The sequence below is a fragment of the Alosa sapidissima genome, chromosome 15 (genome assembly GCF_018492685.1).
Source record: "Alosa sapidissima isolate fAloSap1 chromosome 15, fAloSap1.pri, whole genome shotgun sequence".
Taxonomy (NCBI): Eukaryota; Metazoa; Chordata; class Actinopteri; order Clupeiformes; family Clupeidae; genus Alosa; species Alosa sapidissima.
The window spans coordinates 24,221,373-24,247,767 of NC_055971.1; the positions used below are offsets into that span (position 1 = coordinate 24,221,373).

General features: G+C 39.9%; 1 protein-coding gene across 6 annotated transcripts; it reads right to left on the reverse strand.

Annotated features, from left to right (window-relative positions):
• Nucleotides 1–2,678: 2,678 nt before the first annotated feature.
• Nucleotides 2,679–26,395, reverse strand: LOC121684213 (NACHT, LRR and PYD domains-containing protein 3-like). Of its 6 annotated transcripts, XM_042064179.1 has the most exons (15): nt 26,254–26,395; nt 25,850–26,020; nt 10,373–10,483; nt 10,115–10,228; nt 9,720–9,830; nt 9,462–9,575; nt 9,048–9,149; nt 6,402–8,159; nt 5,829–6,002; nt 5,228–5,401; nt 4,893–5,066; nt 4,620–4,793; nt 4,285–4,464; nt 4,118–4,172; nt 2,679–3,036 (listed from the first exon to the last, which is right to left on the reverse strand). In XM_042064179.1, the coding sequence occupies exons 2-14, from the start codon at nt 25,900–25,902 to the stop codon at nt 4,145–4,147; spliced, it is 3,267 nt and encodes a 1,088-aa protein (XP_041920113.1). In that variant the 5' UTR covers nt 25,903–26,020; nt 26,254–26,395; the 3' UTR covers nt 2,679–3,036; nt 4,118–4,144. The 6 variants fall into 6 exon arrangements, with proteins under 6 accessions (XP_041920113.1, XP_041920115.1, XP_041920112.1 ...); XM_042064181.1 differs by lacking the exon at nt 9,720–9,830; XM_042064178.1 differs by lacking the exon at nt 26,254–26,395 and having other exon boundaries at nt 9,462–9,578; nt 9,717–9,830; nt 25,850–26,029.

Sequence of the window (26,395 nt, forward strand, 5' to 3'; positions counted from 1 at the left end):
TGTTATTAAAGGAAAATTCCGGTATTTAGCACTTTGAGTCCCTTTTCTGGTTTGTTTTGGATGAAGTAGAGTGGTGGACACCGAAATTTTGACGATTGGTCCTGTCTTGACTTTTCTGACTCGTTTTGAATCGCCTTTACTGCTTCAGAGTGGCTGCCTACAGTACAGGCGTGCACAAACATGTCCTTAAAACAACCCTTAACGTTCGTTTTCAAAACTGTGCAACTCACCGAGTAACTGGTTAGTGGGTACGAGACCCTCTGCTCTCATACTTTCTGCCTTTTTCAGTCAAAGGGGAAATTGTGCAACGGTTTTCTCCTTCCCGGTCTTGCACTGCAGATATGTATTGTTCTGTTCACTGTACTTTCCTCTGTACACTGCACTGTTCACTATGTAATACAAGGCAACAGAGCTACTATTATATATAAAATGCATAGTAAACATAATATAGTCAAGTCAAGTCAAGTTTATTTATATAGCGCCTTTCATACACAGGTCATTGAATGTGCTTTACATAAATAAAAGCAAACAGTAATAGCAAATAACAGCATAGAAGAGCAATAGTCAAAAACATAAAACACAGAAGGTAATAGTGCATAAAAGCATAAAAGTACGACGGCGTATTAGGGCCACACATGATGAAAAAAAAAATATTTTTGCCATGACTAGATTAAACTTGACATGTCGACTTTAAAGTATATAAACAAACCCAGTGTCCAATACCCATCTGGTATGATGTGGAAACTGCATCTCAGCATCATCAAAGCAATTCTCTCAAACTCAATCACTTATCAACAGACATCAGTTAAGTCTTTGAGGGTTCAGGGCTTTAGACCTGAGGGGGGGGGGCATAGAGATTCAGCCATTAACCCTTCTATTATGTTCAGGTCAGGATACATTTTAAGTTTAAATATACAGTATAGGAGCCTCTAACTGGGAAACATACAGTAGGGCCCTGGGAACATAGGACTCTTTTCATGTTCCCATTATCTACCACAGGGGTCTCAAACACCCGGCCCGCGGGCCAAATCCGGCCCGCGTCCGGCCCGCGACGTATGTCAAAATAATAATGCAATCCGGCCCTTGAGACTTTTTAATTGCGACAAACAACGATACTGAATAAAATAAACGATAGTTCCAAGTACGGTGACAAATCTCATTTGTACTCTGCTCCACTATGTGCTAGACATCCAGAGCTTCATTCAAACCCAAAATCGCTGCGCAAAGTTTCCAGGAAATACTTGTATTACACGCGAGAAACACAAAGACGTGCATTTGTAATGACGGGAAGCGATGCAGGCCATAGTGTTGCATAAATTGAAGCAGAAATTAAGCAGAAATAGGCCTACACCAAATGTTGAAAAACGTTTACGTATGATGAAGTCTTAGGTAGGCTATGTTATTCACCTATTTTAAATCTGAAGGAGAATATCCTTTAGGAGATTATGATCGATCGTCTATTGAATGGAGGTGCGTCTGCGTGTATACAACGGTGTCCACTAAGCATACCATGCTTATTTCAACCCTCTGCCCAACATAGCTTGGAGGTTGCAGTGGTAATCGTGATGATAGTGTCCGTAATGGACGTGGTACAGACAGCAGGGCTAGTAGAAATAGGGCTCTAAACTACAAAGTCACCCGCAATATGATGCGAACTTCTGGGTACTCAGATTACCCGTGATAGGAACTGATTTGACCAGAATACTTTATTGTAGGCCTTGTGGTTTAGAAACCATATACATCTTAGGTGTTGGTATACATCTTGGGTGTTTTCCTGTTAATTTGTTATGTGGGTAATATGAAAAAAGGAAAGTAAACCTGCTCAAATATGTTCATCCGGTATTTACTGAAAGGTGCATAATTTGAGGTGCTTGCCATCCAGTGGCAAATTAGATGGGTAAATTTACCCCTTTCATAAACTTCTGTTTTACTCAAAGATTTTTACATTTACAGTAGGACTTTATCTCTGACCACTTTCAAGCCATGGCCTTTTGAAATTTTGATATAAAAATCCAATGGTGTTGCTTTCTTAACCCTGACGCCTATAGTTTGCCAGGTTTAAAAAAGTTATGAGAGGAAAATATTTTTATTTGGTGTGAAACACACACATACCTGTTTTTATGCTTTTCATTTGTTTTATAATTTGTATTAATATTTATTTTATCATCATTTTATTTATAAGCTAATGTTGCTAGCACAGGTGTCTAAAACTAGATAAAAACACTTGCACTTTCTGTTTGCGGTTTTGTGTGGTATTTGAAAAAAAGAACATTGCATTTCCAGAAATAGCCGGCCCTCCAATCAGATGACATTGACAGAATTGGCCCCCAGCTCATTTGAGTTTGAGACCCCTGATCTACCATATTAATCTGGGGAACATAGGGCCCTGGTAACATAGGAGCCTGGGAACATAGGGATGCCCCTGCTACAGTGGGTGTACTGAGCCAGAGACTTTCTAATGAGGAGACACAGCACTCAAAAAATCCTCCATAGAAATGCATAGCGTTAGTTTGTAACGCCAATATGGCAGTTGTCTACACATATCACACACCTTCCGCGGCAAAACGTTGCCATGTGAATACATTGAGCCAATCATGTGCTGTGTTGTAAATACATTGAACCAATAATGTGGTGTGTTGTGAAGACATTGTGCCAATCATGTGTTGTGATCTCCCCGCTGTGAGAGCAAGATTGGTGTCAGCCTTGCACACATGCATTTCTGCCGAAATAGATGCCCGGTAAGTGCCCATAAAGTGTTGCAATATGGCCGCCGAGTGGAGGGACTTGCCTAAAACGACTTTGACTGAGCCACGTGCCCTGACAGTGAGGACAGGTGTTTCCTTTAATCAGTTAGCCACAGGTAATGGCACCCCTGCAGCTCTGCCTGTAAGTCAGTGTTCTCCCTACCATGCCAGCTGCCATGTCACGTCATGATATGGTCTACAAGCGCCTGCCAACTGACTAAATGGAAATGGAATTCTGGGTGTGGGATCCATGATAGATGTGACCTCTGACTGTGATAGCAGCTAGATGCTGCAGGGCTTAAATTTCACTGCGGGATTGCGGGTATTGCGCATAATTTGTTCAAGTCCCGCAACTCTAGCCATCATAATGCGAGAAATTCCCGCATACACTTTTACAGCCTGTCTGATGACGTTAATATAGCCTAATCATTAAGTGGCGTGAATGCGGTGCTATTGACCGGACTGATCAACTACCGAGTTGAATTGAACATAGCCTCATGCAGACGCACACACACAGAGAGAGAGAGATAGAGAGAGAGAGAGAGAACCACTTTGCGCTTACGCAAATAGGCTACGCTACCATGGCAAACTTTTACATCTGGAAAGAGCTCCTTGGTAACTATCCTGCTAGCTCAGGTCACGTCAACACTTGATCCCAGAAAGATTGTCTTCGACATGTTAGTTTTTTGAACATTTATTGTATCTAATGACATAGAAAACATAATGATTTGCATACACATACCGCACTATGCACAACTTTTATTCACTAGCGACTACAGCCTAAAACCGTCAGGTTGAAGGGGGGCTAATTACTCCATAGAATTACTCTCAGGTATTTTCTTAAAGTGACAGGCACTGAATTACACCTACTCATCACCAATGTGCACTCAATTGGACCTACACACCACATTAAAGATATGCCTAAGTGTTATAGGTTAAACGTCAATATGAGGCATTCAAATGACTAAATATGTTTAGCTACTATAGTAATTACTAGTAAAATGCTATACTTTAAAAAATGCATTATTAAATAAATACACTCTATATGAATTCAAAAATATATGATAGAAACATATCACATAAGCTATCATTTTCAGTGTGTGTTTGTGTGTGTGGAGAGAGTCAAGCAGAATCTAGGATGTCCACTGTTGTGAATGATCCCATTACAGTATATATTACTGATGACGTCAGGGTGGTGGGGGCCCCAAAATCAAACACTTTTTTTAAGTATCGAAGTATTGAAATCGCAATTCTTGACTTGGTATCAGAATCGACCCCCCCTCCCCCCCAAATTGTGTAAATCCCCCCTACATGATTAACCTAAGGGGGGAATTCCCCCCCATTTTGAAAAATGAATTTTAAGCCCTGTGCTGGTTTCATTCAGGTAGAAGTCAACATCTTCAGTTAACTGAATTTGGAGGGTTGATGCTGCAAAGAGAAAACAGTGATTTCTTCTCTGTAATTCGTTCATATAATTATTATATTATTAAAAGTCATTGATTTTATCCACTAGCTAGAACTGAAGTAGAGAGATACATACTCGAGTTTCTCTAGTTTAAGGTTTGGAGGACGAGTCTCCAGCAGCTTTTTCAGCGGGTTTGTTCCCGTGTCTGTTGGATGATTCCAGTTCAAATACAGCTCGCGCAGGTGAGAAGAGTTTTGTTTCAATGCTGAAGCCAGAAATCCACAGCCGTTTACTGAGATGCTGCAGTTATACAACCTGAAATCATTAGAGATGGGAATGTGTAAATTAAATGTCACCTCTTTGATACAAGCCACAGAACAAAGCATATTATGAGTGGAAATTTTGTATGTGTGTGTGTGTGTGTGTGTGTGTGTGTGTGAGCACACATCATTGATTTCCTGAAAACTTACTTGAGGACCTCTAGTTTGCAGTGAGCTTTCTGTAGCCCGGCTGCTATTCTCTTCACTCCAGAGTCCTGAATCTTGTTGTCGCTCAGATGCAGCTCTATGAGGCTAGAAGACTCCGAGCTCATGATGGATTCCAGAGACGAGCAGCAGTCATGGGTGAGCTCACACTTATTCAACCTTATTTAGTGGGGAGAGACAATGCAGCCATTAAATAGCCAACTAAAGTCCACCAAAAAGCCTTAGAAACATAAACATTTGGTGTGAAGGACTACGCACTTGAGTACTTGAAGTCTGCACTGTGGTTGGTTCAGAACCTCACACAGTGCACGAACTTCCGCATCTCCTGATGTGTTCATACTGAGGTCCAGCTCTTTCAGATGTGATGGGTTTGTTTGCAGGGCAGATGTCAAATCCCTGAACCCTTCTTGTTTTACACCACACCATCTCAGCCTGTAGATTAAGGACAAACACTACATGTGGATCTAGTGGTGGGAATTTTGTTACCCAGTCATGTGATAGCCCTCAAAGCAACACCATGGGGAAATTTATATCTATGCCCCTTGGCATCAATATTAAATACCTTTTAGTTCTACAACAGCACTACAACTTACCTCAACACTTCAAGCTTGCACTTTTGAGTCCTAAGAGTTTCGGAGAGCTTCTTAACGACAGAGTCATTCAGTTGGTTTCCACTCATATCAAGTTCTCTTAAACTTTCTGCATTAGAGTTGAAAGCTGAAATCACTGCATCACAACTCTCATCATTTAGTTTGCAGCCATTCAACCTGGAAGGAGACATGTATGTAAATACGTGCTTAAGGATGGCATATGTAGGATTTTTGAACATGAAAAAATAACTCTTGATATGATGTCAAAAGCTTTGTGTTTCCCAGATACCATCCTAAGTTAGCTAAATAGATATCCGATATGAACTAAAATATGCGAATTGGCTATCTTTGGGCCACACTCTCTTCATAGCAATATGTCCAATGCAAGTCAATGGAGTGCAGTGTTTTCACAAACATATTGGTGTGTTTAAGACAACCCGAATCCAACAGATTAAATGCTCCTTTAGTACCTGAGCTTCACTTACAGTATAAGGCATGACATTTGCGCTATTTGTAGGAAGTGTTCAGGAATGTGCTGCTTGCACCACAACTCCCCAAATTTATTTTTTGTCCTTGCATGTGGAAGTGAACTTTATATACTCACCTTAATTTCTCTAGCTTACAGTCTTCAGACCCCAGAGCCAAACAGAGCTGTTTCACCTCTCGGAGCTGCAGGTAACTCCCACTCAGGTCCAGCTCTTGCAGAGTGGACGACTTTGATCGGAGAACATCAGCAAGCATCTGACAGCTTTTCTCTGTCAGGTTACACTTTGTGATTCTGAGCAATAACATATTTTGTTAATGATTTCCATTAAATTGATGTAGTCCTCAAGTGGTTTGGCAATATATTTGGAAGCTATGAGTATACTGAGATCAAAGCAAACAAATGTTACAGAAGCGAAGTATGAATGAAACTTGTCAAATGTATCAGTAAGGTTATTGTCTAAATTAGCTATCATTTTAACAGAAGTTTATTAATAGGATAAACCCCTTGAGATGGGCCATTTCATTTTCTAGGGGTTCCTTCATACACACAAAAAACAACAAAACAGTACACAAGACACAGATACACTCATACATACCCATACTTAATTGCATTGACTGTTGAGGTACTTCAGCAAGTTTTGGCCAGTAAAAGTTTTAAAAGTGATAAAGTGGGGAAAAAACCTTCACTCACAGAAGTTGTTTGGCAACTTTAACAACAGGGAGGAGCATTTGTAGAGCTTCATTGGATCCCATGTACTGACTTAGGTCAAAGATGTCCAGGTCATTCTCTGAGGTCAGGAGTATGAAGACTAGGGCAGCCCACTGGTCAGAAGAGAGCTTGATTTTGGGGAGGATTTTTGAGCACAGGTAAGTTTGGACTTCTTCAATCAAATGCTGATATCCTAGCTCATTCAGACAGTGGAACAGATTGATGCTTTTCTCAGGTAAAGGATTGTCCTTGATCTTCTGCCTGATGTATTTGACTGTGTCATCTGTTTTCATGCCTCTCCACTTCAGTGGCAGCAGGCTTTGCAAGAGATTCTGATTGGAGATCTGTGAAAAACCCATGAGATAGCGGAGGAACAGATCCAGGTGTCCATTCTGACTGTTCATAGCTCTGTCCACTGCCTGTTTGTGCAATCTGGAGACACGTTGGCCTCTGGAGCTAGGACTGGCTTGTTCTGATTCAAACACACTCATATTGTCATTTAGGAAAGATAAATGAGCGTAAAGAGCTGCAAGGTACTCCTGAACAGTCAGATGAACAAAGCTGAACACCTTTCCCTGGTACAGCCCAGACTCCTCTCTAAAGATCTGAGTACACACTCCTGAGTACACTGAGGCTACTTTGACATTAATGCCACACTCTCTCAGGTCTTCCTCATAGAAGATCAGATTGCCTTTCTCCAGTTCTTGGAAAGCCAGTTTCCCCAGTTTGAAAATGATCTCTTCATCTGTATCTTTTCTCTTTGTGTACTTCTCCTTCATAACATTTGCCTGAGTGATTAGGAAGTGTGTGTATAGTTGAGTGAGAGTCCTGGGGAGTTCTCCTGTGTGAGTCTCACTGAGCAGTTTCTCTAAAACCGTGGCTGCAATCCAGCCGAAGACGGGAATATGACACATGATGTAGAGGCTCCTGGATGACTTCAGGTGTGTTATAGTTCTACTTGCCATGTTGTCATCACTGATTCTCTTCCTAAAGTACTCCTCTTTCTGTGGGTCAGTGAATCCCCTTATTTCTGTGACCCGGTCAATAAACTCAGGAGGGATTTGACTGGCTGCTGCCGGTCGGGTGGTGATCCAGAGGAGAGCAGAGGGAAGCAAATTCCCCCTAATGAGGTTTGTTAGCAACACATCCAATGATGTTTCCTCTGTCACATCACAACATGTTTCACTACTTTTAAAGTCTAACCGAATTCTACTTTCATCTAGACCATCCAAGATTAACATGACTTTGAAATTCCTGAATATATCAATATCTGTTATGTCCTTAACAAAGTGTTGCAGTAACTCTGTTAAGCTTAAAAGCGTCTTTGTTAACAAATTCAGCTCTCGGAATGAAAGTAGAAACATTAACTGAATATCTTCATTGGCTTCATTTTCAGCCCAGTCAAGGATGAATTTTTGTACTGTGAAAGTTTTTCCAATTCCAGCAATGCCATTCGTCAGCACAGTTCTAATGGGTTTCTGTTGTCCAGGTAGAGGTTTGAAGATATCACTGCAATTAATAGCTTTATCCTGTGTGGCAGGTCTTCTGAATGATCTCTCAGTCTGTTTGACTTCATGCTCCTGATTGACCTCCAGTCCTCTACCCTCAGTAACATACAAATCTGTGTAGACCTTATTTAGACAGGTAGGGGTGTTCTGCTGGGTGCTGCTTTCAAATACACACTGAAATGTCTTCTTCAACATACATTTGAGTTGCGCTTTTGTATGCTGTAAGTCATGTCTGTGAAAGAATCATAAAGGTTGTCGAAATTGTTAATTCATATCTATCCAATAGTCAAAAATAGTTCCAACCAGAGGTTTTGCCACCAAGCAGTGTTAAACAGTGAACAGGAACACTGCAGTCAAGCTCACTCAGAGAGACTGTGCACATGAATTTGCACATTCACCTTCATGGTACATATCAATTTCTACATTCATCCTAGTCTGTATACCCCTTTTCCTCAGTTGAACAATGTCAAACATATGGTTAAATGCTGTCAGCCATTCTGTTCTCTCACTTTGAATGGAATGTTGTCGTTAAATATATTAAACATGGAATGATTACTAGCAATGATGAGACCAAGTGGGGTTGTGCCAGCAATTCCCTGCTGGTCATGGATTGTCTTTTGTCCAATGAGGAATTAATAAGGAATTAATAAATTTAGGAATGAATAAGTCATTTCTTCGAAGTGGCAGCATGATAGTCATTCCCGGCTGCCACTGTTTTGCCGTAGTGGCACCCCTGCATTGCTCGAGGGGGACTGTCCCTGCAATTGCTCTCTGTAATTTTATTTGTATAAAAGCATCAAAAACACGCATAGATAAATAATATATATAGTTCAACTAGCTTAATTGTTGTATAACATATTTTCTCCATTATTTATAATTTATATATATATATATATATATATATATATATATATATATATATATATATATATATATAAACTTTCTGACCTCTGTTGGGTGGAGACATCTTCCTCTGTGATGTCAAGATGGCACCCTAAAATGTATGACTTGTCAAATACTGACAAGTCATACATTTTGGGGAAACATCTATATGAGCATGTGCAATTGTAGTCATATTTCAACATTTTTATACTGATAATGATGTTAAACAATCTCTTACTTTTCTTGAGCGTAGTCATTGCTCAAGTTCAGTGGGTACCCCATTGAGTTGTCACTCTTCATGGATATGGGTGTGGGAGAGTGTAGTCTCTTGTGAAATAAACTGGCGAAAACAAAATATTGTTTTAGATTAGAATATTGATATTTCTGAACAGAACAGGGCATTCTATGATAAATTATTTAGGAGAATTTATTATATTGATATTACATTTAAAATGTGAAATGTTTAAAATTTAAAATGTGTATTACACTAGGCTATGTTAACAATGCAAAATATATTAATCACATGAATGCCATGAACAGTGATTGATAGATAGATAGATAGATAGATAGATAGATAGATACTTTATTTATTCCTAGGGAAATTTCAGAGCCATTGCTCATAAAGTCATAAATGCAATAAAAGTCCCCGTACTTGTGCTGAGTATTGCCATCCTCCTGTGTGAAGTTAAGAGGGTACCCCATTGAGCCGTCACTCTTCATGGATACACAGCTAGGCACAGGAGAGTCCGGCCTCTCCTTAAGATTACTGATGGAAACAACAAAGTTGTTCACAATGTGGTACAAATTTAGTATAATTGTCAATATTTTAGTCTAGTCATGAATCCTCCTTCAATACTTATGTAATAGTCTTCACTATCTTTAAAATAAAGCACATATGAAAGTGACCTGCCTTTGTTCAGCAGGATGATCTTCCTTTGTAAAGTTAAGAGGGTACCCCATTGAGTTGTCACTCTGCATGGACGCAGAGCTGAATGTGGGAGAGACTGATCTCTCTTCAGAACTAGATACACATGTACAGTAGTTAGAGAACAATCTTGACAAGCACAGACATTGGCCTAAACACAAAGCTGTTGTGCCATGGTAGATGTTATTAATCATTAATGTCTCCCTGCTACAGTCAGATAAACTAAAGTAGCAGAGAGTTCACACACATCCAACTTAGTACAGGGTAAAGATAGATAGATAGATAGATAGATAGATAGATAGATAGATACTTTATTTATTCCTAGGGAAATTTCAGAGCCATTGCTCATAAAGTCATAAATGCAATAAAAGTCCCCGTACTTGTGCTGAGTATTGCCATCCTCCTGTGTGAAGTTAAGAGGGTACCCCATTGAGCCGTCACTCTTCATGGATACACAGCTAGGCACAGGAGAGTCCGGTCTCTCCTTAAGATTACTGATGGAAACAACAAAGTTGTTCACAATGTGGTACAAATTTAGTATAATTGTCAATATTTTAGTCTAGTCATGAATCCTCCTTCAATACTTATGTAATAGTCTTCACTATCTTTAAAATAAAGCACATATGAAAGTGACCTGCCTTTGTTCAGCAGGATGATCTTCCTTTGTAAAGTTAAGAGGGTACCCCATTGAGTTGTCACTCTGCATGGACACAGAGCTGAATGTGGGAGAGACTGATCTCTCTTCAGAACTAGATACACATGTACAGTAGTTAGAGAACAATCTTGACAAGCACAGACATTGGCCTAAACACAAAGCTGTTGTGCCATGGTAGATGTTATTAATCATTAATGTCTCCCTGCTACAGTCAGATAAACTAAAGTAGCAGAGAGTTCACACACATCCAACTTAGTACAGGGTAAAGTAGATCCGTGAAATAAAGAAAAGAAAGATACCCGCACACTGTTGCTGCTGTTCCCGAAGTGATTTAATACACAACGTTTCAACCAATGTTGGGCTTCGTCAGGTGTTAACAGAACAAAAGGACGGGAGGGGATATATACACATGACAGTTGACATTGTTCCTAGCTCGTGTCACGGCCCCTGTAGTGGGGTGCCAGCTGTCACTACTCCTCAGTCTGCAGTGTTCCACCGGGCCACTGGTGGTCCCTGTCCTGTGCTGTGTATGTTGTGCAGGGCTGGTTGCAGCTGGATGGGTTACACCTGGGCCCGGTGTAATCTACCTTAAGAACTCTGCCTGTTGCAGCATTTCACCCTCTTGGAGCTTGTGTGTTTCCCATGTGGGCTAAATGTTCTGGCAGAGGCTAATCCTCTTTGAATTATTGTTGTACATCTACTTTTGTAAATAAATTATATATCTCTGCTGTACCTCTTGTGTGGTCTCCCAAATTCTGTCACAGTTAAGAGCCAAACTGTGACATGGGGGCTTGTCTAAATTAGAACTCGTTCTGTATGGTCTGTGTAATTTAGGTTCTGTTTCGGTTTGGTAATTTGTGAATGAAGCTGTAGGCCTTGTGACATCGGCACGTAGTAGTAGCTTGTTAAGTGTAGCGTTTGAAGTGATTATCGTGCTTGACTGTTTGTTTGGGAGACCGAGAGGGTAAGTTAAGTGTTTGGTCTGATTGTTTGAAGTATCCTAAAACTTCAATTTCATTCTGTTCTAGGAGAGTTTGTGTCGCTATAGGTGAGTTTATCTGTTGGTTTCTGGTAGCCTAGGTAAAACCTAATTTTCTGTTGCGAAGTTCCGTGGCTTGGCACAGTCACATTGTTAATCACTATTGTTCTGTCCCTGTTAGGATGGGGTCGAATTCCCTTTGGAGTTCGTCCTGGGGGGGGCTTTATAGTGTGGTGTTATCAGTGGCTATAGTGATTGCCTCAGGAACATAGCTGAGGCTTCAGGTGGAGTCACCAATTGCTGGTTGCTTCACCGGGCTTGCGGTATCCGTATCCGAGGGTACCCCATTGAGTTGTCACTCTGCATGGACACAGAGCTGAATGTGGGAGAGACTGATAGCCTATGGCTAAGTGCTGTGCCTATGGCTCGTGCCCTCTCACAGTTTATAAGTGGTCAGTAGTGGGAACTGTTGCCATCGCGATTTCCTTTTAAAAGTTTCTTATTTAAAAAGTAGATATCAATTATCAACAATGACAAGCCAGCTGGAACCTGCCGCGCTCTCTCCCTCTCGTGCGTGCACGCTCAAATGCGTTCCCAATTAAATGGAGTAGCATAACGTAGTTAGATCTGCTGCAAAAGAGATACTATGTATCTCGATGTAACAAGCTGTTTTGACATTGACATTGTAATCACTCTGTAAGAAGAGTGTAAAGCAGTTTGCAGTAGCCTAAAGTTACTCCCAGCGTCGTCTATCGCTGGAAAAAAATTGCGAGCGGCCTATGATAACCTAATTAAACGCTTGGCAGGCCGGATTAAATGCGTGGTGGGCCGGATCTATAATAAACTAATAAAATACACAGGACTATCAGTATGACATTTCACGTAGGAGAAAAAGAAAGAGATTTGCTGACGAGAGTGACAACGATGAGGTCATCTTTACTAATGGCAGTCTAAAATTTAAAGTTGAAACATACAGTATTATGTAATTATTGACCACACTTCTTGCCTATCAAAACGGATCAGTGCTTACACAGATGTGTGTGAGCTCTTTGCCGTTGTATTTGACAGGGACTATGATGAGTGTGATGTGCGCGAACGAGCTGCGAGGCTGAGTTCCACTTATCCCACAGGCCTAGATGCGTCCCTAGCAGACGAACTCATGCAGTTCACTCACTTTGTGTCCAGTGACACTTCTCCTGCTCAGTTGTTGCACATTCTGGAAAAGAATGGCCTTAAGACAACATTCCAAATGTATATGTTGCACTCAAATGTTCTTAACACTGCCTGTCTCTAATTGTGAGGGTGAGAGGTCATTTTCTGTTCTAAAACTAGTTAAAAATGTGTTAAGGACCACTATGTCACTGACAAGACTTTCTGCACTTTCTTTGCTGGCCATAGAACATGAAGTTGTTGTAGGGTGACCAGATTTGAGTGTGTGAAAAAGAGGACACTTCAGCATGTGTCAACATACATGGTGACTATGTATGATAATGAGCTTTATTGGCCGGCCAAACGCTAACAGAAAAACACTGCCTCAAAATACTATTTTGAACACTTGAAAGTTTTAAATGTGCAAAAACAATAATTACAATAAAAGCGGGGCTTTTGAGCTCTATACACGCAAGATACATTTGAATGGCGACCCATCTTTAATGTTGCCTCTCTACTGTACATTTGATCCAAGGTGTTTCTGAAAATACAAACTGAATCTTTTACAGTAGCTCTATAATTTTGACAATTTCTATTATTAGGCCTACCTCTTTTCAATCTATTATTATTAGATATTTCTTTTGTAAAGAAATAGGCCTACATCTATCCCTCATGTTATGCCAACATATTTAATTCACCTGAATATAGGGTACAGTAGATAGAGGATTATTGACATCTGCTGTTGTCAGTGTGCAGGCTATCCCTTAAAGGCAGTTTAAAGAGATAACCAAAGTGCAGTTTCCTACCGGAAACTAGAAAGTTGCTAGGTCTGCAATCGTTTAGAGAAGGCAGCTCAGACAATGGCAGAAGTGCCGTTCGTCATGTTATATTTTTACAGTCTATGGTTATGAGGTTATGTGCCATCAAAATGATTTTGGAGACGTAATGTTAAGGTCGAAAAACTCACTGTAGCTGATGAGCTCTCACCCCTCGCTGCCGTTCGATGCTTTGCTGAACATTGTGTAGCCTACCTTTAGGTTGTTGGCACCTTTATTTGCGACCGACACGTAAGTGCATGCTTTGCAGGTCAGGCACTCAGCTTCATGTTGATCTCGACGGAGACAAAAACATGGAAATTTACGTTTTAATTCGTCAGTGAACTTAAACTAAACAAGGAAGTTTGCGCTATTGAGGTGACTGACTGACCAATTAAATGTTTACAGAGATTACTATCGACCAATGACGGTAGCTAAGGTCAGGCTCTACACCCTACACTTTCCACTCAATGCAAAGCGTAAGGGGAGGCGTGACTAGTTTGTGAATGAAAGACATAGATAGATCTATGAATGAAAGAGAGAGCAATGCAAATTCGCTGTGAACACGTTTGAGGCTAGAATAAGAAAATCCCGGACGACTTTGAAATTCCGCCCTGACACATTTTTAGGTTTCAAAAAGAGGACATGTCCGGGCAAAAGAGGACGTCTAGTCACCCTAGTTGTTGAAAGTTTGGATTTTGATGATATTGTGCACCAGTTTGCATATTTAAAGTCTAGAAGGAAGCCCACTGAGTAATCTGCTATAAGAAATTATAGAAAATGAATCGTTGATAGCTTTAAATGTTTTGTTTGAGTTTACACAATTTAAGTCAAGAAGGCCAGTATCTTATGGGAAGATAATAAGGGTTGATAGTTGTGAATGTAGGCCTATATTCAACTCAAGAAGGTCAATGTGTTAGGCTTACCTGTTAAAACAATATGAATATAACATTATCTTTATTGTGAAATGTGTACAAAGTCAAGAAGGCCAGTTAATTAGGCTCATCTGTTAAAAGAAGAGAAAAGATAATAAGAATGAATATGTGTGTTAATGTCAGATGTTATGGGTTTACATGTAAAGTCAAGAAGGCCAGTGTGTTAAGATCAACTAAAAGAGGAGAAGATACGAATGGTGTTATGTCAGATGTTGTGCATGGATTTAGGCTACATATTAAAAAGTCAAGGAGTCAAGTGTGTGTATGGTCACCTGTTAAACAAAAGGAAATGATATAAGAGTTAATAGACATAGCCTAATATGAAGTGTTGTGTAGACTATGAGTTATTCACTTAGTCTGGAATGCCAGTGTGTTGTAAGGCTCACCTTTTAAAGCAAAGATATGCCATTAGGCCTAATAATGAAAAAGTCTGTGTGTTTATAAGTTCAGTCTTGAAAGGAGACCAGTGTAAAATAAAATGTTGATATAGTTGATTGTGAAACAATAAACATGAACTTGACTTTGAACTACATGCAACAGTGTAGCCAATGATTTACTTTTACTCCATACACACTAATTGCCTGCTTCATGGCTTTAAATGCAAACAGTTATCGCTACCATCGACCACTAGCTTTGAACTAAGTCTGTTTGAGCTGGGTGTTTCTCACATGGTGTTGTGTGCGGTGGTTTATCGGCCTCCCAAATATAACAGAGACTTTCTATCTGACTTTTCTATGTTCTTAGCGGATATTATGCCTAAATATGACCGAGTCCTTATTGTGGGAGATTGTAATATTCATGTGTGTTGCCCTGAGAACCAATTGGCAAGAGAATTTTTAAACATTATCGACTCGTTTAATCTTGTACAGTCTGTAATTGGGCCTACACATGAACGTGGTCACACACTTGATGTTGTGTTATCTTACAGTCTGCCTGTTGACAATCTGGAGATCTGTGATGCATTTTTCTCTAACCCTATGCCTGTACTGTTTGAAGCTTCTGTTTGCTGTCAAGCAGCCAAACCTTGCGCTGCTGCTGCTCGTAGATGTCGGGTTATTAACCCTTCCACTGCTGCTCGCTTCACAACTGCCTTCAGTCAAAACTGTGTATTGCCTGCATCTGGGTATGATACTGAGGCTCTGAACTCATGGTTTCTCGACACCTGTCAAACTGCCATAGACAGTTTGACATTTTGACATTAAAGATATCCAAATTGCCCTTTCTGTCTAAAATCTTAGAAAAGAAGTGTATTCCCAGCTCATGGACTTTTTAAATGAACAAAATATGACTGAGATCTTCCAATCTGGCTTTAAAACATTGCACAGCACAGAATCAGTGCTTTTAAGAGTTTTTAATGACATCTTTTTAGCTACTGACTCTGGTCACTGCGTTGTCCTTGTACTGCTTGATCTGACTTCTGCTTTTGATACAGTGGACCATGAAATCCTGATTGCCCGTTTGGAGCAGTGGGTGGGCATCAGTGGCACAGCTCTGGAATGGTTCAGGTCCTACCGGTCACATCGAACCTCTGTGTTAGTGTTGGTGACTCTGTGTTCTCCACTGTCCCCCTCTCATATGGGGTACCACAAGGCTCTGTGCTTGGCCCTCTTTTATTTTCTCTCTATCTTCTCCCCCTCCTTGGTTTAATTCTCAGGAAACACGGCATTTCTTTTCATTGCTATGCGGATGACACACAGATTTATGTCCCTCTTAAAAAGTCAGATGCCTACAGTATTAAGCCATTGCTAGAGTGCCTACATGACATTAAAGCCTGGATGTCTCTTAACTTTTTAAATTTTAATGAAAAAAAGACTGAAGTCATGGTCTTTGGTGGCACTTCTGTGACCCCCCTGGTTGATCTGGGTTTGTTAGCACAGTACCACAAGCCAATCATGACAAATTTGGGGGTAAAAGTGGACTTAAATTTGACAGCCAGACTAAATCTGTGGTAAAATCAACCTTTTCCAGTTGAGGCAGCTGGCAAAAATTAAACCAGTCCTTCAAAAAAGCACTTTGAAACAGTAATCCATGCCTCTGTGACCACCCGGCTGGATTACTGCAATGCACTTTATATGGGGGATAGCGGGTCCTCCGTTGCTCGTCTGCAACTGGTACAAAATGTATTTATTGGATTTGAGTTATTTTTTAATCTCTTTTTACTTTTATTTTAGTTTTTATCTCTTTTTACTTTTATTTTAGTTTTTATGTATTTTTACTTTTATTTTTTAACATTTATTTTAGTTATTTTTTATCTCTTTTAATTGTAATACTTTATCCTATTATTGTGCTTCTGTGGTGTCTTAATGTGTTTCTTATCTTGCTGTACAACACTTTGGGAACCTTGTGTTTGTTTAAACTGTGCTATATAAATAAAGTGGATTGGATTGGATAATTTCAAATTTTTGCATTTTAAAAAGTCTGGTTTTAACTCAATGCTTCCCTAGCTATCTGCTTTATTTCACTGTTGTAGCCAAATGATAATTGATTGGCTACATATTGAAACATTTAATGGGCTAATTACTCTGTAGCCACGAAGTTCTGTGAAAGATTCATTGTAAAAATGTTATGTAAAACATTTGTGCATCTGTTCTGTCTCTTGAATGCACTAAATGCTGAGACTATTGTACATACCGGTACATACATCTCCACCAAGCCATGCAGAAGCCGGATTTGTTAGTATAGAAGTATAGGGTATAATATGCTCTTGGTGATTGCGACTTTGCGATTGTTGCTTTTTTTTGGGGGGGGGCTTTGGGAGGGTGAGAACAAACAAGATCCTTATTAAAGATGTGCTGAATAATTGTACCAAGATGCCGTCATAACAATTAAGAAATGTTTGCTCACTGGATACAGTATCAACCCCCCAAAAAAAGTCTGTTCAAGTGCTGTAGGCTACATATCACATCCACCACCAAACAAAACATGAGAAGTCTCCATAAAATCTTTGGTAAACTAGGATCATAGAGGATTAACAGGCTATCCCGTATCACCAAATGTAAAGAAATAAAGATAAGTCAGACAGAATAAAGAGTCAAATACATTGTCATCTGAAGTAGGCTAGTTCATAAGCATTATGTTATTTAAAACTGTGGGAAAAGCTAGCACATGGATACAAGCTAGCGAAACGGTTAGCATAAGTTCGGCAGAACAATGTGGATGTTCCAAGGCAAGTAACACAATTTAAAACGCGTTTCTTGTTTCTCACTTCTCTTTCCGGGACGATAGTCTCAATAGGCGAGTTCGACTTCGGCTGAGTCTGACTTGGTCTGGCTTTCTACGTAAACGTGATCTTCAGAGGCTAGCCGGGAGGAGCTACAACAGAGGGCAGCTCATCCCGGACAGGCAGGCTACAGTCTGCCTGACGTGACTCGCGGGAGACATCGCGGGAGATATCGCGGAATGTTGTTTGCAATAAACACAGCAGAACTTTCATTCTTACTCATTAAAATGAGCATGATGACTGACGAAATAAATTCTTATGATGTAGTTTAAATAAACCACTGTTGTCATACAGTTAACAGGCCTGCATTGTAGCACATAAATTCAATATCAAGTGTTTCCCCTATATGTGTGTCTATCTATTTAGCCAACAGCAGAAAATAACAGAATATCCAAATGTTTTCAGTAGGCTAGCCTACCATTGTTGCAGAAATCACATATAAGAAGGTATCCCTTCGATTTCTGTTTATTTTCGCATATTCCAACATAAGGAAGCAGCATGAGCCTCCCGTCATAATCGTCATGAGGACATTCCTCCCAAATGGCCCTATCACGTCTTTGAACTGACGTCATGAGGGCGTGTTTCAGCTCGTGCAGCTTGTGGAAGGCAACTGCAAGATCTGTCTGCAGGCTAAGACTCCCGCGATATTTTAAGGCCATGTGACATGGTGTCACGGTGGTAAGTCCCTCCCCGGCTGACAGAAGTCGGACAGAATTTCTAACCAGCAAGCATTGCGTCCATCCCAGTATGCATTGTGTTCAACCCAGCATGCATCACATCAAGTCAGATCTGCACAGATCTGCCGCAAGTCAAACTCGCCTATTGTTGCAAGGTTGGCGTTCTGCCTGGGGACGCTAGAGGCAGCGAAAGTCACCATTTTCACCGGAACAGGTCATGTACCATCCAAATGATTTCTAAACGGGTTTATTCATAGACTGTATATATAGAACTGGACAGTGTGGTTGCATTCAGCAGTGTTCTATGGAATTGAAGCCGCCGAGGCGACGCCATCTTGGAAAATTTGCAACCAATTTGAAGTGCGGCTGCACAGCAGAAGTTGAAGCATGCGCAGTGAAGAGGAGTCGTGGTCAGGCACGCCCACTCAGCGAGTTAAACACGCCCCTTGTCGATAGAAACCCGCCCCCTTGTCCTTTCCACAACACAGGTCGATAATGAGGTCGACTCGGAGCCGAAGGCTAGCTGGCTGGATGAATTTAGCGGCTGTGAGTTAGCTAAACAGCACAAACAACAGTCTTCGGTTTGTTCTTGTCTGGTAAGTGTTGTGTATCAACTGAAACGTTTTTTTGTCTATTGTTGTTCTTAAATACGTCTAAGAGAGCTTATTATGTTGATTACAGACTGTGAGAAATTAGTATGGTGAATACTAATCAGCTAACAACAGAAATACGGACAGCGAATTACATGCTAACGTTAGCAGCTACATTAACGTTACTGTAAACTGTAGGCTACGTTAGTCATTGAGGTGAAGATTAGCAAACAGCTCCCGTAAGAGTCGATGCATGTTTAGTCGGTTTTATTAGTTTTTGCTGTTTTCAAATATCTCAATCTGAATGTATGCCATCTCAACAGAGTAACCATTGACTGTACATGGAGATTACACAGTCAGTACAGTTTATGATGTGATAAAGCAACGTAAGTTAACGTTATATGAAGCATGGACCTCATCAACTTGTCATATTAATGTAACTACTAGCCAGTTTGCCAACGTTGCATTTTTTCTAACGTTAACAACAAAGACACCTCTGTTAGAGCTACATCTGTGACGGTAGGTCGGTAGTTGTAGACCGCATAAGTGAATGATCGATAAATGCAACGCCTACATTAAACACTACGCCAAGAACCAGTCACAAATTCCCAGGGATATCGGTGAATATTAAGAAAGTAACACCTCAATTTGTCATCTAACGTCCATGATCAGTCATACTGATAACGTTATTTTTCAAGCTGACGCAAGTTGATAACATTCACATATTTAAATATAGAATTTAATATTAAAATTGCATGTTTAAACGTGTAGTTAACATTTGGTAGGCAGTGACATTTATTGCACACATATATTTAATGAATTGGTATTACTAGTGGTGTTGAGTGCCTCATTATATGCTTTGTAATATTGTAAAAATGTCTGACTAACTTTATTGTAACTTTCCTTTTTGCAGATAAGGTATGGGTGATGGCTGAATGTACTGGAGGTGGCGGCAAGGAGGTCTCCATTAGTCTGCAAGGGAATGCCTACGTGAAGTGGTTTGGCTGGGGTGGTCTGAGGTGGCATGTCCTCCCCCTTTCTCCAAGTTCCCAGACATTCATCTCCCTGACACCACTCACTGTCACTGGATCAACCTGAAGCCCCTTATACATGGGACAGGGCACAGCACCACTACGAAACACATGACTTTCAATAACTTGCGTGGCACCAAGATAGGTCTGCCGCTGCTCTGAACCTTCTGTTAACTTGACATCATTCATACTTGAGGCTGTACACATCACTTTGTTTCTATTTTCTTTTATTTTCTTTATTGATGCCACCCAAACTTCAACTTTCTGTATGCCCCTGAACTCACACAAATTGTAAATTGCAATGCGCCATTTAACCAGTGGTGTAGTCTAATTAGCTGTAGTGGTGAGTATACTGTGAGCAATCCTTGCCTATTTTAAAGGAACCATTTGTAAGATTGTGGCCAAAATTGGTACTGCAATCACTTTCAAATTACTGTAGAGTGGTGTATCCCCTCTCCCTCCCCCCTGACTCGAGGTTGCCAACCCAGATGCCAAAACACTACTGACTTCGTGATTAGTAAATAGGTGGAGGGTGGCGCATCAGGCCAAAACACAACATGACATGACAAAACACAACATCAACATCAGTTGAGGGCTGCAACTTCACTTTTTAAATGACAATATCCTGGCCAGACTACTGTTGTCAGTGATATAAGTATTTGTAATGAACATGATTTCTTAATGTCTAGTGACATATCAGGGCCATTTTATGATTAATTGAAATACATTTCTTACATACGGTTCCTTTAAATGGGTATACTGAGATGGTGATGCTTTTTAAGTGGGTTTACTGTGTAGTCCTGTGTATCACATAGACTATACCACTGCATTTAACTGCCTTGGTATTTAACAGTAGCCTACACACAGATGTAGAAGTTAGAAGAACATTAATATCAGAATAATTATTGGTTGATACTAAATCAATTTTGAATGTTTTTATTTATTTTGTTTGAAGTATCATTCAGAATGCCGCCTGGTCTTCAATCAGCCTAAGAGGACACATGTAACCCCTCTCCTAGTTACTCTCCGTTGGCTCCCTATAGTAGCCAGAATTAAATTTAAATCTCTCACTTTGGCCTATAGGACACCGACTGGATCTGCTTCTTGTTATTTTGATTCAATGATCAAGATGTACATCCCCAACCGACCACTGCAGTCTTCTGTTGAGTGTCTGTTATGTCGACCAGTCTTAAACGCTAGGTCAAATTCAAGACTCTTTCCCTCAGTGGTTCCATGTTGGTGGAATGAGTTGCTCAGTGCTCTTCATTCCTGTAATAGTTTTTGGTCTTTTAAGAGTGGTCTAAAGGCATATCTGTTCAACATGCACTTAGTTCATTAAGCGCTTCTTAAGTGTTATGGTTTGTATAGTACTGTGTTATTTTCATTAGGCTGTTGATTAATTTGACATTGTTTTTTTATTGATATTCTCCTTAATGTAGTGTTACCATGTTATTGTTGGCATTGTTATTTATTATTGCCCCCCCCCCCCCATTTTCATTGTTTAGTTCATTAGGCTATTGATTGATCCCTGTTAAATGTAAGTATTATATTGTTTTGTATTTGTATATGGCTTTGGACAAAATTGTAACCTAGCCATCACAATGTGGTATTTTCTTATGCACTTGAAGTAAAAAATAAAAATATGTTTCTTTAAAATGTAGTACCACTTTAAACACATGACTCACTGAACAGCAAAGTAGCTTCCTGATTGTGTGTACAATGTCTACAGAGTATCCTGATGTAGTAGGTCTATGTTCTCATATTTTTACAGCCGACATGAAGGCTGCAATATTACATTTTTGATTTATAATGGAGCACCCTCTCTGGTGAAAGACTAGTACTAGCAACCCTGTGGTAGAGTCATACAATTACAGACATATTAAGAGAGCCTATGATGAGTTGTCACAGTTTTCAATTTAGACGTATTCAAATGGGGTACGTCTACGGGAGGATTTACACATCACTGGCAAGACCTGAGCAAATCATACCAATGCAAAATGTTTCTCCAGGAGTGCAATCGCAGGTAACAACGATACCTTAACTCAGCATTTTCAGATACCGCTGTTATGAGCATACTAAGCAAATTGTCCATTTGTAACTTTGAATCCCTCCTCACGTTAAGCTATGGTCCAATATGTGTTCACTAAAAAACAAGTAACGTTATTTGTCTGGCTTATTAATAAATGGTCATACCAAGGTTGTCGACCTAGCAGGCTAGGTGACGTTTATTGCCATTCGTGCAAAACTAAGCAAGAGTTAACGTTAATGAAACTTAACATCGCCTTCTCCCAGTGACTTAAGTGTATTCAAATGAAGTTGCAACGGTGGTGGCGGCAATCACTGGTTACATTAAACCATTTGAAACAAGTAGGACTGTAAATGATCGTGACTATGGCTAACGTTACTTCGGATCAATATAGCAGAGCCCTTTTACTTTACCTATCAACTGGCTAATGCTAGCATGATTTAGCATGCTATAAGCTAATATACTTAGCATCTACGAAAGAACAGCACATTTTTTCACTAAGAATCAGTCACAACTAACAACGATGTCTCTTACAAACAATCACACAATGTATGACTATCAATATGTATTTAATCAGACTGTGATAAGATATAGCCTAATGATAATAACAGCAACACTTATTTAGGTTAGATTACGTGTCGATATCAGGTGTCGTTAAAATAAGGTAGCGACAAAGAGTCGAGTCTTCTGCCAGCCAGCTGTCAATCATAGGTGTAAACACGCCCTTTTTAGATTTGTTAAAATAACATTTAAAAAAATAATTTCAGCGAGAAAAGAAAAATAGTGTGTATTGAAGCATCTTGAAAACTATTTTTTCGAATAAAAAGTTGTAGATGCAAAAATAGTTTTAGGTGAGAAAAGTGACACGGAAAGTTGGCTACTTGCCCATTGAAATACATGGAGATGGGCAGAGTTACGCTTTGTACTGCAACCAGCCACCAGGGGGCTCTGGACTAGCGCTCGCATCACTCTTAACAGACGGCACACTGTCCAGTTCCATATAGTCTATGGGTTTCAGGGGCGGAGCCAGACATTGTAAATATTCGGGGCTTAGCCCATTTAATTTTTTTTTAAATAACCCCCTAACTACATAGTTCTCAGTAAAAATGTCAAGTTTTTTTTGCCTAAAATTGCACTGTGCCTATTTACAAGGGCATTGTTCCCACCTCTTTTGGGGTCAACCATCAAGTGCTGGACCTCTATAGAAAGCTGAGAACCTGTAGCTTTCGTAGGAAGCAGTCAAGATAACTGTGTGATGTACTGACAAAGAGCTACAGAGGCTAGAATATAGTTTTTTCTTTCTGCCGGATTACAAGCATCTCTGAACTGACCACATTTCAGCCCTCTAGGTCACTTGATATCCCTTAGAAACACAACTAAGCCCTAGCAACCAGCTGTGTGCAAAAGCTGATCAATATAGAATGAAAATATGAGTGCTTTAGACTATTTTATTAGATTATTTGCCACGGTATGCCCATGCGTTTTGTAAAATGCCTATGGATACTCCCCATAGGACTTTTTGTTATCCAAAATGCATACTGACAATCAAATGCACATGAACCCCTTTGTGTAGAAGCATAATCCTGGTCTCAAATGAAAGGTAACACTTTGAGGTTTCTTGTGGACTATTTAGATTGTATGTCAGGTGTTCTGATATAGACTGACTACACAAAATATGGAATAATTACAAGAAAAGTCTCTATTTTTGCATTTACTTTGTTGGTTCAATGAGTGTGTATAAGATAGACTATACATCTGTACAACTAATATTGGATAATACAACATGAAGATTCAATTTCTATGGATTCTTGTGAATATTTCAGTACCCAATATGAGGCATCTACTTATTGTGCTGCAGCTACACTGCAGCCAGAAGTCAGGGTATCACCAAAAGCGGAGGAGGGGGAGGGGGGCATTTTGGATCAAATTTAATTGAGACATAATAAAATTAATCTGAGAATGTAAAGCACTATACAGATTGTACATGAAAAAAAGTTGTCATTTTTGGATTCCCAAGAGTCAAAGCTTTGAAATGGTGTATAACATTACTATGCTACATAGCAATATGGTGCATACAATTGATTTAGAATGTTGGGGGGAGGTGGGGGAGGGGGGTAACCGTCCCGCCGGCGGGACACTAAAAGTTATTTGGCTAAATAATGACTTTTAGTGAATTTTGTGTAAACTAATGGACACATTGAGACTTAAAAAATGTGAAACTAACATTCAACAGATGCAAGGTATCTGACTGGCACTACACTGTGACACAAAATTATAGTTTTGGGTCTTTCAAGAGGCAATATCTGTTCATATCTGTTTAGCTTAGTTAATTAAGCGTTTCTTATGGTTTGTATATTATAGTATTTGTTTATTTTCATTAGGCTATTGTTTGATATGACATTATTGTTTATTATTGCTATTCTCCTTCTTCCTCTTCCCTGATCTCATCTGTGTGACAAATATATAGAATATCTTATACTACATAATATTATGATATAATTACAGTATGGCCAGTCATCATGATACATGATGATGATGATCATGATAAGGGTATTTTAGAAGGACTGCATTATCATCTTGACATAGGCGTTTCTAAATTATATTAATTTTGTAATTTAGCAAGATTATTCATAGGTTTCATCAGGCCCCTTTACACAGGTGCATAAAATCAAGCACCTAGATTATGAATGCAGACTGCATGGTGCTTGATTAACACACTTATGGAAAGGGCCCTTTCCTCTCAATATATCATTGTAGTTAGGCAGCCAAAACAACATAACATGACTTTTATATTTATGTGGACTCTTGGATTATAAGATCTGTGGTGGTGGATAGGTCAACAAGGTTTTAAGGTAGGCTTATGCAACATATCGATATGACACTGAAAAGTTGACATGGGCAGATAACTGTTAATGGTTTTTTCTGACATTTCAAAACAGTGTAGCCTAATTTATTACAAGACGAGGATCACTTTGTTTTGGGAGCTGGAATTTCTTATTCTGCAGTAGGCTTAGCTAGCCTATGAGAGTATTGAATTTGCCTTTTCCGCCGACGAACGAGGACATTTAACGTTAACGTTAAGCATTTAGGGAGCTAGCCAAGTAGCCTAACGTTAGCCTGCCTAACTGACAGAAAGCTCTTAACGTGAAATCACCAACCTGAAACAACACCATCCGTCAGTTCACTGGGCGATGCTGTTGCTTGAACGGAGTTGGGTGGTCTTTTGAAAAACTTTCTAATATCCATAACGTTTCAACAACATGTGCACAAAGTGTTTTATCACAGACTGTAAAAGTGACAGACTTCTGACAGAGGCTTTTTGGAACACCGAAGCCATGACGTAGCGTTGTCAAGGCAGCATTTTCACTGAATCTAAACAAATCAATCTAACCATTGAAATCACCATAGCCCAGAGACCTGGCATAGATCGTGTAGCAAGTCAAATTATTTTTCAATATTGGGCTTTGAAAATAAGGGATATATTTCCTCAGTAATAGAGCATTTGGTGACATTTATAGAGAAACCGAGGGGAAGTTATATTGGAAATAAGAGTTGCCGGGAATTTAAAACACTAAAAAAAGATTCGGGGCTTTTGAAAAAAGATTCGGGGCTTAAGCCCCCTAAGCCACCCCCTAGCTCCGCCACTGAATGGGTTTATTACGTTGAAATAGTTGCCAAGTACCTCTTTACGACAAACTCTTCCTTTAGTCCATGGGGTGCTATAGTATTAAGGGCATAGTGAAAGGTTTCACGGTGTAAAAGTAGGCGTTCATGATTTCATTTCTTAATTGCTCTAAATGACCCCTTACAAAAATGAAATGTTTGCGGCAGATTTGCAGCATATCTGTGGGAAACAAATGAGTTCACTAGAAAATATTGCCAGAAGTTTGTCAAAAGTTAACCGCAACATTAGTATAAACGTTGTGTATTGAATCACTTCGGGAACAGCAGCAACAGTGTAGGCCTACGGGGAGGCTATCTTTATTTTCTTTATATCACAGTCAGATGAACTACCTGAGATATGTGCATATTACTAACCTGTTTTTCCACGCCTCAGAGATGTCCCCACCCTCACTCTCTGAGTCACTCATTGTGTACCTTCTTTGGTTGAACGTTCAGGTAGCCTACACACTTACACTTTCACTTTCAGTCTCAACAAAGAATAAGGTCGATCTGGTCTCAGCCTCTTCTGTGAAATCACGTGGCACACTGCAGAGCAGGAAGTGGTTTGGGGGAGGGGACGTTGGTAAGCAATGGACACAAGTTCACACAACCAACAAAAAACGGTTGCTATGCTATCTTATTACAGACACTAACCGACAACTGCAGTGATACAGTGAAGTTCAAGTGTGAGAACAAACAAGATCCTTATTAAAGATGTGCTGAATAATTGTTTCAATCGATCAAATTAATGTTAAGTCATAGCCTATGTCAGCTCTTACCTGCCTCAACTTGTTCCGTCGGTCTACAAGAAAATGGAATTTGTACTGTAGGCTACTGATATTGCCAACAAGATCTCACAGAGAGACGTGCACACACGGCGCGAGGGACCAACTACAGCCAGACGTGCAGTCAGCACGCGCT